General features: G+C 51.2%; 1 protein-coding gene across 4 annotated transcripts in view; it reads left to right on the top strand.

The window, feature by feature from the left end:
• The window catches only part of C20H19orf38 (chromosome 20 C19orf38 homolog), a 34,753-nt gene extending 17,336 nt beyond the window's left edge, over positions 1-17,417 (top strand). For 3 of the 4 annotated variants that reach the window (XM_031659911.1, XM_031659913.1, XM_031659910.1), the window contains 5 exons: positions 4,478-4,570; positions 6,688-6,715; positions 8,146-8,189; positions 10,826-10,863; positions 16,855-17,417. In XM_031659911.1, coding sequence (XP_031515771.1) covers positions 4,478-4,570; positions 6,688-6,715; positions 8,146-8,189; positions 10,826-10,863; positions 16,855-17,004 — 353 coding nt within the window. In that variant the 3' untranslated portion in view covers positions 17,005-17,417. The remainder of the gene's footprint in view (positions 1-4,477; positions 4,571-6,687; positions 6,716-8,145; positions 8,190-10,825; positions 10,864-16,854) is intronic. The other variant, XM_031659912.1, reaches the window with a different exon arrangement.
• The last annotated feature ends 1,246 nt before the right edge of the window (positions 17,418-18,663 follow it).

Raw genomic sequence — 18,663 nt, 5'->3', positions numbered from 1 at the left:
TGCCCAGCATGAGCCACATAAGGCTTCTGAACACTTACTGTGCACCAGGAACTGTCCTTGGTCTTGCCCTCCTGCAGCTGACATTCCAGGCAGATGAGGACAGATGATAAACATGAAATCCAACATATATTCAACCTGCCAGCAGGGCACCAGATAAAATCCACCTGGGTGAGGATGTCATTATTTGAAGTAGAGTAGGGCGACTGGCCCAATGTTCTAATGGTCAGCCCTCTGGACTCTGAAGTAGAGTATTGCAATCAGGGAAGCCCTCTCTGAGGAGGTGGCATTTGAGCAAAGAACTGAATGATGAGGAGGAGCCAACCACGTGGATATCTGGGCTACGTGTTGCAGGCAGAGGATACAGGCTGTGCAAAGGCCACGAGGCTGAAGCTTCCCTGGTGTGTCTGAGGAGCCCAGTATGGCTGAAGGATGGTGAACAAGGAAGAAAATAGGGAGAGGTGGGGCAGGGAGTTCACCAGGAGGATCGTGGGGGGCCTGGTAGACCACAGCAAGGATTTTAGCTTTTTACCCGAGTGAGACGGGAACCCCAGCAGGGCTGATGTCCTTTTCTGATCTCTGAGTGAGGAGGCTGGGCATGGGTTATGGGTCAAGAAGCAGGAGGGAGGAGCCCTCGATAGCCTTCTGTGTTACCATCAGTCAGAACTTTCCTGGCCGGGTGCAGTGACCCACGCCTGTAAGCCCAGGACTTTGAGAGGCTGAGGCGGGAGGATTCTTTTAGCCAAGGAGTTCAAGATCAGCCTGGGCAACATAGTGAGACCCTGTCTCTACAAAAAAAAAAAAAAAAAATTATTTTTTTTTTAGATAGGGGTCTTGCATTGTTGACCAGGCTAGAGTGCAGTGGCGCAATCACAGCTCACTGCAGCCTCCACTTCCTGAGCTCAATCAATCCTCCCTTCTCAGTCTCCCTAGTAGCTGGGACTACAGCCTTGCACCACCATGCTTGGCTAATATTTCTATTTTTTGTAAAGACAGGGACTCACTATGTTGCCCAGGTTAGTCTCAAACTCCTGGGCTCAAGTGATCCTGCCACTCAGCCTCCTAAAATACTGGAATTACGTGAGCCACCGCACGCCTGGCTCCGGCCAATTTTTTTATTTTTATTTTTTTGGAGACGGAGTCTCACTCTGTCGCCCAGGCTGGAGTGCAGTGGTGTGATCCTGGCTCACTGCAGCCTCTACCTCCGAGGTTCAAGCAATTCTGCCTCAGGCTCCCTAGTAGCTGGGATTACAGGCGTGTGCCACCATGCCCAGCTAATTTTTGTATTTTAGTAGAGATGGGGTTTCACCATGTTGGCCAGGCTGGTCTCAAACTCCTGACCTCAGGTGATCCACCCTCCTTGGCCTCACAAAGTGTTGGAATTACAGGCGTGAGCCACCATGCCCGGCTAATTTTTTTTTTTTTTTTAAGTAAGAAGGGGTTTCACAGTGTTAGCCAGGATGATCTTGATCTCCTGATCTGGTGATCCACCCACCTCGGCCTCCCAAGGTGCTGAGATTAAAGGCGTGAGCTACCGTGTCCAGCTAATTTTTTTTTTTTTCTTAATTAGCAGGGCCTGATGGCATGTGCCGGTAGGCTGAGGCAGGTGGATCACTTAAGCCGGGGAGGTAGAGGATATTGTGAGCCATGATCGCACCACTGCACTCCAGCCTGGGTGACAGACGGAGACCCTGTCTATAAAAACATTTTTTTTTTTTTTTAATGTCTGACACAGAGTGTCACTCTGTTGCCCAGGCTGAAGTGCAGTGGCCCTCGATCTCGGCTCACTGCAACCTCTGCCTCCCAGGTGTTTATTCTCCTGCCCCCAGCCTCCTGAGTAGCTGGGACCAGGCCAACCACCCTAAGCATTTTTGTATTTTAGGAGATGGGGTTTCATTCCATGTTGGCAGGAGCCTTGAACCTTGACCTCAAGTGATTTGCTTTCCATAAATGCTCCCGCAAGCATTACAGGCATGAGCCCCACACATTTCCGCTAGCCCAAAAACTTTAAAAAGAACTTTTCGGCCGGCAGCGTGGCTCAAGCCTGTAATCCCAGCATCTCTTTGGGAGGCCGCAGGCGCGATCGCGCGTCAGGAGATCAAGACCATCCTACAACACCCTGTCCTCGCCTCTACTAAAAAAAATACAAAAATTAGCGATGTGGTGTGGCGGGCGCCTGTAGTCCCAGCTACTCGGGAGCTGAGCAGGAGACGAGAACTCGGGGCTGGAGCTTGCAGTGAGCCGAGATCGCCACTGCACTCCAGCCTGGGCAACAGAGCAGACCCGCCTCAAAAAAACAAAACTTTTTCACTGCAAAAGAATCTTGTTGCCAGCGGAGGCCAACCCGCAGCTATGACAGAGCAGTTCTCTGTCCTTCCCAGCCTCGGGCTCCTCTATCAAAGGTCTCCTTCTCTCACCTTGGCCTTGTGGTCTTGGAGTTGGGAGCGGACAACACCCCTTCTGCCCCAGGTGAATCAATGAACAAGGCTGACATTGTGAGAACACCAAGCGTCTGTCTTCTTCCCCCTCCTGGCTTAGCTCCTCACCTCCCTTGGGGTCGGGGCATCTCCTCTTTCTCCAGGAAGGGGAAGCCAAGTCCTGTGCTGAGAAGGTGACTCTGGAACTGCCACTCCCATGCCTGTGTGACTAGCTTCTGGGTGGATCTCAGGGTCTACCGTTGGGCTGGGGGTGGATGTCATCTGGCCACTGGCACCCAGACTGCAAGTAATAAAAACCGGACTCACACTGGCTCTACCAACAAGAGGGGATTTGTTGGTTCACTGAGCTGAAGTCAGTTAACATGGCTGACTTCAGATGTGGCTGGATCCAGGCGCTGAAAAATGACAGAAAGCATTTGCCTTCTCAGCTCCTCTTCTGTCTTATTCTCAGGTTGTTTCTCCCCCTCACGGTGACAAAATGGTGCCCTGAAGCTTCAGATATATATTCTCTCCTTTTTTTTTTTTGAGACCGATTCTGGCTCTGTCACTCGGACTGGAAGGCAGTGGTGCAATCTCGACTCACTGCAGCCTCCGCCTTTCAGGTTCAACACAGGCACTTGCTACCACGCCCGGCTAATTTTTGTATTTTTAGTAGAGACGGGGTTTCACTGTGTTGGCCAGGTTGATGTCGAACTCCTGACCTCAGGTGATCCACCCTCCTCAGCCTCCCAAAGTGCTGGGATTACAGGCATGAGCCACCGTGCCCAGCCATCTCTTTTTTTGTTTGTTTCTTCAGACAGGGCAGGTTCTCTCTTATGTCACCCAGGCTGGAGTGCAGTGGCACGATCTCAGCTCACTGCAGCCTCCACCTCCTGGGTTCAAGCTATTCTTGTACCTCAGCCTCCCAAGTACCTGGAATTACAGGCATGCACCACACCTGGCTAATTATTTGTGGGGTTTTGTTGTTTTTGTTTTGTTTTGTTTTGTTTGTTTTCGAGACGGAGTCTTGCTCTGTCACCCAGGCTGGAGTGCAGTGGCACGATCTCAGCTCACTGCAACCTCTGCCTCCTGAGTTCAAGCAATTCTCCTGCCTCAGCCTCCTGAGTAAGTGGGACTACAGGCACATGCCAGCATGCCTGGCTAATTTTTTGTATTTTTATTAGAGATGGGGATTCAGTGTTAGCCAGAATGGTCTCAGTCTCCTGACTTTGTGATCTGCCCGCCTTGGCCTCCCAAAGTGCGGGGATTACAGGCGTGAGCCACCACGCCTGGCCAATTATTTATGTTTTTATTTTTTATTTTTTATTTATTTTATTTTATTTTATTTTTTTGAGACGGAGTCTCGCTCAGTCGCCCAGGCTGGAGTGCAGTGGCCGGATCTCAGCTCACTGCAAGCTCCGCCTCCTGGGTTCACGCCATTCTCCTTCCTCAGCCTCCCGAGTAGCTGGGACTACAGGCGCCCGCCACCTCGCCTGGCTAATTTTTTGTATTTTTTATTAAAGACGAGGTTTCACCGTGTTAGCCAGGATGGTCTCGATATCCTGACCTCATGATCCGCCCGTCTTGGCCTCCCAAAGTGCTGGGATTACAGGCTTGAGCCACCGCGCCCGGCCTTTATGTTTTTAATATAGACAGAATTTCCCTGTGGCTAGACTGGTCTTGAGCTCCTGGCCTCAAGTAATCCACCTGCCTTAGGCTCCCACAATGTTGGGATTACATGCATGAATCACCGCTCCTGGCTTAAGAGATCTATCCTATGCAGTGCTAGGCAGAGGAGTAAAACTCTTTTCCCAGTGGTACCTCCAAAGTCCCAGACTTAGCTCTCATTGGCTCCACTTGGGTTACGTGCTCATCCTGAACCAATCATAATAGCCAGGAGTGAGGGATATGCTAATTGGCCAGACACAAAGTTTGCTAAGTCTCTTGGGTCCATCTGCATTCATGTTCTTTGGTTGGGGGTTATGGGGTAAGGGCTGGCTACTCAAAGGTTACCTGGAGAGATGGTACTGACCTGCCCACTCTCTTTTCTGATTTTCCTCCAGTGCCCACTTGGATCTTGGTGCTCTCCCTGAGCCTGGCTGGTGCCGTCTTCCTCCTCGCTGGGCTGGTGGCTGTTGTCCTGGTGGTCAGAAGAGGTAACAGCATGCAAAGAAAGCCTGGCACACAAGTTGCCAGTTGACAACTTCTGGAACGTGAAAATGTGCTTACACTCATAACTCACACCATTTTGTTTTCAGGTTCAATAATTTGTTCATCACACTCCTTTTAAAAATATTTATTTATTTATTTATTATTTTTCTTCTCAGGCAGAGTCTCGCTCTGTTGCCCAGGCTGGAGTGCAGTGGTGCGATCTCGGCTCACTGCAACCTCCACCTTCGAGGTTCAAGCGATTCTCCTGCCTCAGCCTCTCAAGTAGCTGGGATTACAGGTGTGCACTACCATGCTTGGCCAATGTTTGTATTTTTAGTAGAGATGGGGTTTCGCCATGTTTCCCAAGCTGGTCTTGAACTCCTGACCTCAGGTGATCCGCCCGCCTCGGCCTCCCAAAGTGTTGGGATTACAGGCGTGAGCCACAGTCCCTGGCCTAAAAATTTTGTATTTGGAGACTCACTCTGTCACCCAGGCTGGAGTGCAATGGCAGGATCATAGCTCGCTGCATCCTTGACCTCCTGGGCTCAAGCAGTTCTCCTGCCTCAGCCTCCAAAGTAGCTGGGACCACAGGTGCGTGCCACCACACGCAGCTAATTATTTATTTTATTTTTTTTAAAGACAAGGTCTTGCTATGTTGCCCAGGCTGGGTAACTCCTGGGTTCAAGCAATCCTCCCACCTCAGCCTCCCAAAAGTTCTGGGACCACAGGCGCACACTACCATACCCAGCTAATTTTTTAAAAATATTTTTTGTTGACTGGGTGTGGTGGTTCACGCCTGTAATCCCAGCACTTTGGGAGGCCAAGGCGGGCAGATCACCTGAGGTTGGGAGTTCAATACCAGCCTGACCAACATGGAGAAACCCTACCTCCACTAAAAATACAAAATTAGTTGGGCGTGGTGGCGCATGCCTGTAATCCCAGCTACTCGGGAGGCTGAGGCAGGAGAATCACTTGAACCCAGGACGTGGCAGTTGCGGTGAGCTAAGATTGTGCCATTGCACTCCAGCCTGGGTAACGAGCAAAACTCCGTCTCAAAAAAAAAATTTTTTTGTTGTTGAGATCGGGTCTTGCTATGTTGCCCAGGTTGGTCTTGAACTCCTGGGCTCAAGTGATCCTCCTGCTTCAGCCTCCCAAAATGCTGGGATTACAGGCATGTGCCAGCATGCCCAGCCAAATTATGTGTGTGTGTGTGTGTGTGTGTATTTTGAGATGGAGTCTCACCCTGTGACCCAGGCTGGAGTGCAGTGAGGTGATCTCGACTCACTTGCTCTATTGCCAGGCTGGAGTGCAGTGGCACGATCTTGGCTCACTGCAACCTCCGCCTCCTAGGTTCAAGTGATTCTCATGCCTCAGCTTCCCGAGTAGCTGGGACTACAGGCGCGTGCCACCACACCCAGCTAACTTTTGTATTTTTAGTGGAGACAGGGTTTCACCATGTTGTCCAGGATGGCCCAGCACTTTGGGAGGCCAAGGTGGGCAGATCACAAGGTCAGGAGTTTGAGACCAGCCTGGGCAATATGGTGAAACCCCATCTCTACTGAAAACACAAAAATTAGCCGAGCGTGGTGATGTGTACCTGTAGTCCCAGCTACATGGGAGGCTGAGGCAGAAGAATTGCTTGAACCCAGGAGGCGGAGGTTGCAGTGAGTCGAGATCACACCACTGCACTCCAGCTTGGGCAGCAGAACGAGACTCCATCTCGAAAAACAAAACAAAACACAAACAAAAATCTGAGGCCTTCCAGGCCAGGCGGGGTGGCTCATGCCTGTAATCCCAGCACTTTGGAAGGCCAAGGCAGGTGGATCACTCGAGGTCAGGAGTTCAAGACGAGTCTGGCCAAAATGACGAAACCTCTACTAAAATACAAAAATAGCTGGGCCTGGTGGTGCGCACTTGTAATCCCAGCTACTCGGGAGGCTGAGGCAGGAGAATCGCTTAAATCCAGGAGGCAGAGGTTGCAGTGAGCCAAGATTGAGCCACTGCACTCCAGCCTGGGTGACAAAGTGAGACTCTGTCTTAAGAAAAAAAAAAAAAAAAACAGAAATTGCCGGATACAGTTAGGACCAAAATCTAACACATGCTCATTTCTTTTTTGTTCTAGTTAAACTCAAAAATTTACAGAAGAAAAGGTGAGATCATCCCTGGAGACCCACAGAGGGAGGTTTGGGGATAGAAGGACACTTCCCTGGCGGGGTGGGCACTCCATGCCCCCCCACAAACAGCGCCTCCTGGTGGGCATGCTGCATAATGGGAACAGGTGCCATTTATTAAGTGCCTCCTGTGTGCTGGAGGAGTGTGCTAGGACTCTCTGAAGCTGGAGCTCCTTATCCTTATGGCAGCCCTGGAAACAGGCACTATGAATAGCCCTGTTTTACAGAAGAGAGGACTGAGGCTCAGCGCTGAGTCACAGAGCGAGCAGTTTGCCCAGGGAGAGGCCCTTCCCCATACCCCTTTACCCCCAGCTGCCAGAAAATGGTCACAATCACTCTGGATACCCACAAGCAGTTTCTAAAGAATGCCCCTGGGTGGCCGGGCGCCGTGACTCACGCCTGTAATCCCAGCACTTTGGGAGGCCGAGACGGGCGGATCACGAGGTCAGGAGATCGAGACCATCCTGGCTAATACAGTGAAACTCCGTCTCTACTAAAAATACAAAAATTAGCCGGACGTGGTAGCGGGCGCCTGTAGTCCCAGCTACATGGGAGGCTGAGGCAGGAGAATGGCGTGAACCCAGGAGGCGGAGCTTGCAGTGGGTGGAGATGGCGCCACTGCACTCCAGCCTGGGTGACAGAGCGAGACTCCGTCTCAAAAAAAAAAAAAAAAAAAATGCCCCTGGGGTTGTGCGATGCCCAATTGCACTGTAGGCGATGGCCCAGGTTCCTGGGCGCCAGGATGTCCTAACTGGCCCTGGCCTTAGTTTCTCTCCTCTGACAGTGGGGAGACATCCTGCTGCCTGGTGGTAAAGACCTGCTCTGGAGATTGAATCCCAGCTTCACCTGGCTGTGGACCTCCTACCCAGAAGAATATATATATGTATTTTTTTTTTAGACGGAGTCTCACTCTGTCGCCCAGACTGGAGTGCAGTGGCGCAATCTCAGCTCACTGCAACCTCCGCCTCCCGGGTTCAAGAGATTCTCCTGCCTCAGACTCTGGAGTAGCTGGGACTATAGGCATGCACCACCACACCTGGCTAATTTTTGTATTTTTTAGTAGAGATGGGGTTTCACCATGTTGTCCAGGCTGGTCTTGAACTCCTGACCTCAAGTGATCCCCCGCCTCGGCCTCCCGAAGTGCTGGGATTACAGGTGTGAGCCCCTGCACCTGGCCCAAGAGAATTTCCATGTTTTTTTTCTTTCCCCGGCCGAGGGGCTGTCCTACAGTGTGACAGCTCCAGAAATCAGGATGTTACTGCTTTTCTGTGAGGAAGACCCATCGGTCAGTGGGTGGGGAGCAAAGGCTATGTTTTGGTTGTGGTTTGGGGCTAGAGCTTTCCCAATCAAGCCTCCTGACTCAAGGGGCAACCCTGGTCCCTGTCACTTTCTCCTGAATTCCTTTGCAGAGATCGAGAATCCTGCTGGGCCCAGATTAACTTCAACAGCACAGGTCTGTGCCTCCACACTCCTGACTCCGGTGGGGAAAGGATTACACCTCCAAATGCCATCAGACCTCATCACACGCCAATCAAATTTCTGTGACTGCTTGTTCCCTTTAGGGTCAAAACACACCCTCACCACCTCTTCCCCTGGGTTCTCACCTTCTCTCCTTTAACTTAACCTAAAGGTCACCTCTTCTGGGAAGCCTTCCCTGACTCCCTAGACAGGGTCTGTGCCTGCTACTTACAGGAGCCCAGGACCGACCATTCTTCTTACCCCTTGGTAGAAATACAATTAGGTGGCCTGGTGCGGTGGCTCACGCCTGTAATCCCAACACTTTGGGATGCCGAGGCAGGCGGATCACAAGGTCAGGAGATCGATACCATCCTGGCCAACGTGGTGAAACCCTGTCTCTACTAAAAATACGAAAATTAGCTGGGCATGGTGGCGCATGCCTGTAATCCCAGCTGCTTGGGAGGCTGAGACAAGAGAATCGCTTGAACCCAGGAGGCAGAGGTTGCAGTGAGCCAAGATGCCACCACTGCACTCCAGCCTGGTGACAGAGCAAGACTCTGCCTCAAAAAAAGGAAGAAAGAAACAAAAATGAACCTCAAAAAAAGGAAGAAAAAAACAAAAATGAAACAGAATTAAGTGATCATTGTGTGCTTGCATATTTAATACTCATTTCCTCTGCTGGACAGCCAGCTCCATGGGGAAAGGACCGTGTCTATCTCGGGGACTCCGGGGCCACACTTGCCTTCCAGAACATGTCATTCTGCCAGCTTCCCCAAGGGGGTGAGAGGCAGCCAGTCTGTCATGTAGGATGTTCTCTTGAAGGCACCCCAAGCAGAGAAATGTATTCTCTGTATTTCATTCCTGGTCTGACACACACATTTATTGAGCACTTCCTGTGTGCTGAGGTCTGGGAGGGTCCTTTTATAATCAAGACAGATGTGCGCTCTGTGCACAACCCCATTCTCCAATGGGGAACAGCCCGTGGTAGCACCAGACTGTGTCTGGGACAAGGCAGGTGGTCCCCTGAGGAAGTGATGCTTTTCTTTTTTTTTTTTTGAGGCGGAGTTTCACTCTTGTTGCCCAGGCTGGAGTGCAATGGCACAATCTCGGCTCACCACAACCTTTGCCTCCCAGGATCAAGCAATTCTCCTGCCTCAGCCTCCCTAGTAGCTGGGATTATAGGCATGCGCCACCACGCCCAGCTAATTTTTGTATTTTTAGTAGAGACGGGGTTTCTCCATGTTGGTCAGGCTGGTCTCGAACTCCCGACCTCAGGTGATCCACCCGCCTCGGCCTCCCAAAGTGCTGGGATTACAGGCGTGAGCCACTGCGCCCGGCCTCCTTTTTTTTTTTTTTGAGACACAGTCTAGCTGTGTTGCCCAGGTTGGAGTGCAGTGGCCTGATCTCAGCTCACTGTAACCTCTGCCTCCCGGGTTCAAGCGATTTTCCTGCCCCAGCCTCTCGAGTAGCTGGGATTACAGGCGTGAGCCACCATGCCCAGCTAATTTTTGTATTTTTAGTAGAGGTAGGGTGTCACCATGTTGGCCTGGCTGGTCTCGAACTCATGACCTCAGGTATCTACCCACCTCAGCTTCCCAAAGTGCTGAGATTACAGGCAGTTACAGGCATGAGCTATCGCGCCCGGCCCTGTTTTTTTTTGTTGTTTTTGTCTTTGTTTTTGAGACAGAGTCTTGCTCTGTCACCCAGACAGGAGCACAGTGGCTCAATCATAGCTCACTGCAGCCTTGACCTCCTAGGCTGAAGTGAAACTCCCCTCTCAGCCTCCTGAGTAGCTGGGACCACAGGTACACACCACCACATTCAGCTACTTTTTAAATTTTTTTTTTCTAGAGACAAAGAATTGTGTTGCCTAGGCTGGTCTTGAACTCCTGGGCTCAAGTGATCCTCCCTCCTTGGCCTTCCAAAGCATTGGGATTACAGCCGTGAGCCACCTCACCTGGCTAGAAGTGATGTTTAAGCAGAGACCTACAAGAATGGGTGATGGAGGCCAGGTGCAGTGACTCCCGCCTCTAATCCCAGCACTTTGGGAGGCCGAGGCAGGCAGATCTCTTGGGGCCAGGAGTTCGAGACCAGCCTGGCCAACATGGTGAATCCCAATCTCTACTAAAAATATAAAAATTATCTGGGTGTAGTGGTGCATGCCTGTAATCCCAGCTATTAGGACGCTGAGGCAGGACAATCATTTGAACCCAGGAGGCAGAAATTGCAGTGAGCCGAGATTGCGCCATTGCACTCCAGCCTGGGCAACAGAGTGAGACTCCTTCTCAAAAACGAGAAAAAACAAAAAAATGGGTGATGGAGCAATTGGAGGAGAGCCTGGGGAGGAGGAGGAGCTGGCAGGTGCTCCTTCTGGAAGGCCTGAGATAAGATTCCCATTTTCCCCAGGGCAGTGAGATCCCCCCTACACACAGGAACCTAGTCCCCTGTGTGTAGAAGGACTAGGTTCCGTTTGTAGCTGTGAACAGTTCACCATGCAGAATGGGTTGAAAGGGCGCCATAGAGGATGCTGGGAGATGGACCCCAATTGCTTCCCTGTGGGCGGGGATGGCAGGGAGCAGGGAAGTTACAACTGGTCCCCAATCCTGGGTTTTCTTTCTCTTTCTGTTTCAGACATGTCCTTCGATAACTCCCTGTTTACCGTCTCTGCGGTGAGTGGTTCTTTTTCTTGGAACCAGTTTTCTGCTGACCGTCCTACCTGGAGAATGGGGCGGGCTCAAGGGGCACCACGAGGCTAAGTTGACCTGCTGTCTCTAAGCTGCGGGGGGGCAAAGAAAAGCCCAGAATCACTAAACAGGGACTCGGTGAGCCAAGCGTTGGCTCTGAAAAATCCCAGGGGGTGTGAGGATTGAAGGTGGTGACGTCAGGCTGTTGTGTGGCCACAGGCAGGCCTCTTGGGGGTATGTCCTGGCCTGGTCAGTGCTGCCTTTGGTCTCAGTCTTTACTGCCCCTCAGAATGGTGACAGAGGATTTCGGGTGACCTGGTGGCCTCTCTGAGGTTATTCATGGAGACTTGTGACAATCTGATGCATGCTGTGATCAGTCCCCTCTGGGTATAAAGAAAATGAAGTTGCTGGGCATGGTGGCTCACGCCTGTAATCCCAGCACTTTGGAAGGCCAAGGTGGGCGGGTCAGGAGTTTGAGACCAGCCTGACCAATATCGTGAAACCTCATCTCTGCTAAATACAAAAAATTAGCCAGGCGTGGTGGTGCATGCTTGTAATCTCAGCTACTTGGGAGGCTGAGACAGGAGAATCACTTGGACCCAGGAGGTGGAGGTAGCAGTGAGCTAAGTTTGAGCCATTGCACTCCAGCCTGGACTACAAGAGCAAAACTCCATTTCAAACAAAGAAACAAATAAAAATAAAAAAGTAAAAATGCCAAGATTACCCCAAAATGTAGCTGTGTAGAGAGTCCCACAGACCCAGGTTTAAATCTCAGCCCTGACACTGTGTGACGTTGGGGAACAATATCCCCCAAAAGCAGAGGGGAGGAATTTTTTTTTATTTTTTCGAGACGGAATCTAGCTCTGTTGCCCAGGCTGGAGCGCAGTGGCGTGATCTTGGCTCACACAACTCCCGAATCCCGGGTTCAAGTGATTCTCATGCCTCAGCCTCCCAGGTAGCTGGGATCACAAGCATGGGCTACTACACCCAGCTGATTTTTGTATTTTTAGTAGCCACGGGGTTTCACCATGCTGGCCAGGCTGGTCTCAAACTCTTGACCTCAGGTGATCCACCCACCTCGGCCTCTCAAAGTGCTGGGATTACAGGCGTGAGTAACCATGCTGGCTAGCTGCGGAAGCTGCTTTAGACAGGAGATCAGGAAAGTCTGAGATGGGTGACAAGCAGGAGGTGGGGAAGATTGGGGATGATTGATCCAGGCTGAGGACACATTTTTGGCACAGCCCAGGAAGCTGGGGTGGAGCGAGGAGTCGGAGGGGACCCCATGGGGAGCTTTGACTTGACCGCTATTGAGGGTTCCCAGTATAGGAGGGAGGGGACCGAATTCAGGTGCATACAGGCGCCCTCTGGTGGCTTCTGCAGGGAGGACAGATTTGGGGAAAGCAGGGATCAGGGGAAGGCAGGAGCCTGGATACTGAAGAGCAGGGCCAAGGGTACACCAAGGGGTGGGTGGTTTGGCCCAAAATGTTGGCAGTGGAGTTCGAAGAAGTGATCAGATGCAGGTTAGGGGAGAGAAAGCACAGAGCTGGTTTTTGATGAGGGGGCCAAAGGAGAAGAGGGAGGCCAAGGAGGGCGAGGCTTGGAGGGTCAGGAGCGTAGAGTTGTCCACGGCCTGGGAGCAGATGGAGAGGGGAGTCTGCAGTTCCGGAGAGAGGTCAGTTCTAGAGATAGACTAGGAGTGCCCAGGATACAGATGGCAGGAAGGAAGGGGGCTTGGCATGGGCCCGTGCAGCCCTCTGAGGTCTTTGCTTCCAGAATAAATCCTGAGGCCATAAGAAAAACCCAGCAGGCAGGGCTCGATTTAAATGTTTCCATGAGAATCCACACTGCGCAGAATACCAGCCTGGTGATGCCCCCTCTCCCCACTTTTTGAGGTAGTTTTTATTTATTTATTTTTGTTTGTTTGTTTGTTTTTTGAGATGGAGTCTTGCTCTGTCACCCAGGCTGGACAGCAGTGGCATGATCTCAGTTCACTGCAACCTCCGCCTCCTGGATTCAAGCGATTCTCCTGCCTCCGCTTCCTGAGTAGCTGGGATTACAGGTGCCCGCCACCACGCCTGGCTAATTTTTGTATTTTTAGTAGGGATGGTTTTTCACCATGTTGGCCAGGCTGGTCTCCAACTCTCGACCTCAGGCGATCCACCTGCCTTGGTCTCCCAAAGTGCTGGGATTACAGGCGTGAGCGACCGTGCCCAGCCTTTTATTTGTTTTTTACTTGTTTTTTGTTTTTTTCTTAAGGACGAGGCGTGGTGGCTCATGCCTGTAATCCCATCACTTTAAGAGGCTGAGGTGGGAAGATTGCTCGAGCCTGGGAGGTTGAGTCTGCAGTGAGCTATTATTGCATCACTGCACTCCAGCCTGGGTGACAGAGCAAGACTTTGTCTCAAACAAACAAAAAATGTCAGTATGAAAAACATTCACCTGTCAAAATATACAATAAAGTTTTCTTACTAAGTCACACCTCTTCATCCATTGGTATTCCTTTCTGCAGACATGCAGGTAACCACTGTTGGCAGCTGCATGTGGCAAACACACGCAGAGGTGGATCTGTACCTTCACCTACCACCTTTGCCAATTTTTTTTTGAGACAGGGTCTTGCCCTGTCTCCCAGGCTGCAGTGCGCGGTGGCACCATCATAGCTCACTGCAGCCTTGATCACCTGGGCTCAAAAGATCCTCCAGCCTCAGCCTCCTGAGTAGCTGGGACCACAGGCATCCACCACCATGCCCGGCTAATTTGTTTTTATTTATTTATTTATTTTTCTTCTTTTTATTTATTTATTTTTCTTATTTTTATTTTTATTTTTTATTTTTTTGTTGTTGTTGTTGAGACGGAGTCTTGCTCTGTCGCCCAGGCTGGAGTGCTGTGGCTGGATTTCAGCTCACTGCAAGCTCCACCTCCCAGGTTTACACCATTCTCCTGCCTCAGCCTCCCAAGTAGCTGGGACTACAGGCGCCCGCCACCACGCCCGGTTAATTTTTGTATTTTTTTTAGTAGAGACGGGGTTTCACTGTGTTCGCCAGGATGGTCTCGATCTCCTGACCTCATGATCCGCCCGTCTCGGCCTCCCAAAGTGCTGGTATTACAGGCTTGAGCCACCGCACTGGCCTATTTTTATTTTTAAATTTTATTTTATTTATTAATTTTTTGAGATAGAGTTTTGTTCTTTTGTCCAGACTGGAGTAAAGGGTGGCATGATCTCGGCTCACTGCAACCTCCTGGGTTCAAGTGGTTCTCCTGCCTCAGCCTCCCAAGTAGCTGGGATTATAGGCACCTGCCACCATGCCTGGCTAATTTTTTTTTTTTTTTTTTTTTGAGACGGACTCTCGCTCTGTAGCCAGGCTGGAGTGTAGTGGCGTCATCTTGGCTCACTGCAACCTCAACCTCCTGGGTTCAAGCGATTCTCCTGCCTCAGCCTCCCGAGTGGCTGGGATTACAAGCGAGCACCAGCACGCCCAGCTAATTTTTTTCTTTTGTATTTTTAGTAGAAATGGGGTTTCACCATGTTTGTCAGGCTAGTCTTGAATTCCTGACCTCAAATGATCTACCTGCATTGGCCTCCCAAAGTGCTGGGATGTCTTTTTTTTTAACATACAGTTTTACTTTGTTGCCCAGGTTGGAGTGCAGTGGTGTGCTCTTGGCTTGCTGCAACCTCTGCCTCCTGGGTTCAAGAGCAAAACTCCATCTCAGGAAAAAAAAAAAGTTCTTCCTTTTTTTTTTTTTTTTTTTGAGACACGGCTCACTCTGTTGCCCAGACTGGAGTGCAGTGGTATGATCTCGACTCACCGCAACCTCCGCCTCCCAGGCTCAAGCGATTCTCCTGCCTCAACCTCCCGAGTAGCTGGGATTACAGGTGCCTGCCACCACGCCCGGTTAATTTTTGTATTTTTAGTAGAGACGGGGTTTCACTGTGTTGGCCAGGCTGGTCTCGAACTCCTGACCTCAGGTGATCCTCCCGCCTCGACCTCCCAAAGTGCTGGGATTTGCCGGCCTGTTCTTCCTTTAAAAAGGAATCACATTCTATTGTATGGATGCACCAAGTTTTGTTGATGGACACTTGGGTTGTTTCCACCTTTTGGCTAGTATGCAGAACCCTGCCATGACCATGAGTATGCAGATTTCTTTTGGAGTCTCTGCTTTCACTCTGGTTTCCTTTTGAAGCCTTATACAGCTTTGTTGTTGGCTGAAATGATAAGGCAGCAGCTGACCTGTCTCTAGCTTTCCCCATTACCTTGCTGAGGGTGTCTGATATGCAACTTTGTAACACCCTTTCAGGTGGGATCCACTATTTTCTTTTTACAAACAAGGACATTGAGGCTGATAATGGGCCTAGGGTCACCCAGCTTGGGAGGAACAGGACTGTGGGTGGAACCCCCAGACTGATGTCAACTGAGTAGCTTCAGTTCTAGAAGTTCATCTCTCCTTAACTAGGATCAGAGTCAGAAACCTCCAAGGCAGAAGAGGTGGTAGACTTTTGAGGAATGTTTTGCCCAAAATGGGAAGGGAAGAGGAGATAATATTATTTATTTATTTTATTTTATTTTTATTTTTTATTTATTTGTTTTTTTGAGACGGAGTCTCCTTCTGTCACCCAGGCTGGAGTGCAATAGTGTGATCTCAGCTCACTGCAACCTCCGCCTCCCGGATTCAAGCCGTTCTCCTGCCTCAGCCTTCTGAGTAGCTGGGACTACAGGTGCTTGCCACTACGCCCGGCTAATTTTTTGTATTTTTAGTAGAGACGGGGTTTCACTACGTTGGCCAGGCTGGTCTCAAACTCCTGACCTTGTGATCCACCCACCTTGGCCTCCCAAAGTGCTGGGATTACAGGCATGAGCCACCGCGCCTGGCCTTATTTATTTTTTATTTTTATTATTATTATTATTATTATTTTTTGAGACAGAGTCTCGCTCTGTCACCCAGGCTATAGTGCAGAGGTGTGATCTCAGCTCACTGCAAGCTCCGCCTCCCGGGTTCACACCATTCTCCTGCCTTGGTCTCCCAAGTAGCTGGGACTACAAGTGCCCGCCACCACACCTGGCTAAATTTTTGTATTTTTAGTAGAGAGGGGGTTTTACCGTGTTAGCCAGGATGGTCTCGATCTCCTGACCTCATGATCCGCCTGCCTCGGCCTCCCAAAGTGCTAGGATTACAGGCATGAGCCACTGCGCCCGGCCAATATTATTTATTTATTATTTATTTATTTTTTGAGACAAAGTCTCACTCTGTTCCCCAGGCTGGAGTGGAGTGCCAGGATCTCGGCTCACTGCACCCTTCACCTCCCAGGTTCAAGTGATTCTCCTGCCTCAGCTTCCCGAGTAGCTGGGATTACAGGCCTGTACCACCACACCCAGCTAATTTTTATATTTTTCTGAGAGGGTTTCACCATGTTGGCCAAGCTGGTCTCGAACTCCTGACCTCAGGTGATCCACCTGCCTCGGTCTCCCAAAGTGCTAGGATTACAGGCGTGATCCACCGCGCCCAACAGAGGAGATAATATTAACAGTTGTGTTCACTTAGCAAAGAAGAGCTTATGATGTGCCATTTGCTTTATCTGTTTTACTCTTTTAAGCCTCATAGCAGCCCTTAGCTGGGCATGGTGGCACATGCCTGTAATCCCAGCTACTTGGGAGGCTTAGGCAGGAGAATCGCTAGGAAGTGGTGGGTACTAGCATTCTCCCCATTTTGCAGAAGGGGAAACTGAGGTATAGAGGGGTTAAGCCACACAACTGAGGTTACACTGCTATAAAGTGATGGAACTGGGGTTTGAATCCAGGCTCTCTGGTCCCCAATTTAGCAGAGAGGAAGGCAGGAGAAGGGAAGACCAGGACAGGTGGGTGTGGGTGGAGGCAGGATGAGAGGAGACCTGCTGGGCAGAGTCTCAGGCTCAGAATATGGAGAAACCCTAGATCCTGAAACCCCAAATCACCCACTTCTGTGTTTCTTCTTCCATTGACAAAGAAAACGATGCCAGAAGAAGACCCGGCCACCTTGGATGATCACTCAGGCACCACTGCCACCCCCAGCAACTCCAGAACCCGGAAGAGACCCACTTCTACGTCCTCCTCGCCTGAGATCCCGGAATTCAGCACTTTCCGGGCCTGCCAGTGAGGCTGAGGTCTGGGGGCCCCCTCCTGTCTCCAGGCATTCGGGGACCTGAGGTCCTTCCAGCTACTTCTGGGGGGGCTCTGTCGGCTGCTTTCTCAGGGAATTGCACAGAGGAAAGGAAGGGGATTTTCATCACAGAGGAGTGGGAAAGGGAACACAGGCAAGGGCCTGGCACTGGACAGACAACAGGAAGTTCCCATGTCGACCTTCAGCTCCTCAGGACCACCAGAGAAGATGTCAGGACCCCTTCTTGTCCCCCAGCTGGGCCATAAGAGGTCTCAGGTCTCTGCACACCCCTGGAATTCCTCCCTTCCCTGCTGGGTTTTTGAGCATAGGGTGCCCTTGGGTGTGTTGTGTGTCTGCCTGCTGGCTTGCTTAAGTTATTAATTATAACATGGGTCAGGTTGTTCCCAGGCCTCTATGGAGTGGAATCCTTCAAGCTGGGGACCTCTGGATCCCATGGTTGGATGGCTGGGGGGTGGGGCATGCCTGAATTCACCAAATTTGAAGCATCTCTCAGGGGCAGTCAGAGTGGTGTATGCGGAAGCTCCTAGGGGTGTGGGGAGTGCAGCAGTGCCATGCCGGGGTCTCTGCAACAGTACTTGGATTAGAGGGTTTAGGAGGTGGAATGACAAGGGTGTAGGGGTGGAGGGACATGAAGGAGAATGAGGGCCCCTCGCAGTGGCTCACACCTATAATTCCAGCACTTTGGGAGGCCGAGGCGGGAGGATTGCTTGAGCCCAGGAGGTCGAGGCTGCAGTAAGCTGTGATGGCACCACTGCACTCCAGCCAGGGCAACACAGTGAGACCCTGTCTCAAAAAACAAAAGGGGCCGTGTACAGTGGCTCATGCTTGTAGTCTCAGCACTTTGGGAGGCCGAGACGGGCAGATCACCTGAAGTCAGGAGTTGAAGACCAGCCTGACCAACATGGTGAAACCCCGTCTCTACTAAAAATTAAAAAATTGCTGGGCGTCTCTACTAAAAATTTAAAAATGCCTGTAGTCCCAGCTACTCGGGAGGCTGAGGCAGGAGAATCACTTGAACCCAGGAGGTGGACGTTGCAGTGAGCCGAGATGGAGCCATTGCATTGCAGCCTGGGCGACAGAGCAAGACTCCGTCTCAAAAAAAGAAAAGAATGAGGCGTAAATGAGGTCTAGGGAAGAGTTAAAGCTGGGGTGCTGGGAAGTGGCCCAAGCCCACTGTATCGCCCAAAAGGGATGGAGTCACCCAAAATGAAGGGGGATGCGGAGAGAAGACGGGTTCGTGTGGTGGGAGAGGGGCTCTGCGCCTGGCCCGGCGGGACTCAGCAATGTTGGAGGAGGGGCTCAGAGGGGAGGAGGTCAAAGGATATCTTGTGCGAAAGGAGACAAACATTAAGGATTAAGAAGGGAGTGTGGGCAGAGATGATGGGGAAGGGAGGAGGATCGGTCGAATGTCGGGGGAGGTGTCCTTTCAACCCGGCTCAGGTTGCGCCTGGAGGCCAGGGCTCATCGGAAATGGTCGGTGCGCGGGACCGGAGTAAGAGGTTGAGGCCAAGGGGTGGGGGCGTGTCCCGGGCGCTGGCCACGCCTTTTCCCCCGCCCGTCCCCAGAGCGGGGCGCCTGACAAAGCGAGTCCGGGTGGGAGGGCGCGGGCAGGTACGGGGGCGGGGCCTCGTTGCG

This window comes from Papio anubis, chromosome 20, assembly GCF_008728515.1.
Source record: "Papio anubis isolate 15944 chromosome 20, Panubis1.0, whole genome shotgun sequence".
Classification (NCBI taxonomy): domain Eukaryota; kingdom Metazoa; phylum Chordata; class Mammalia; order Primates; family Cercopithecidae; genus Papio; species Papio anubis.
This window is presented reverse-complemented; position numbering and strand designations above follow the sequence as displayed.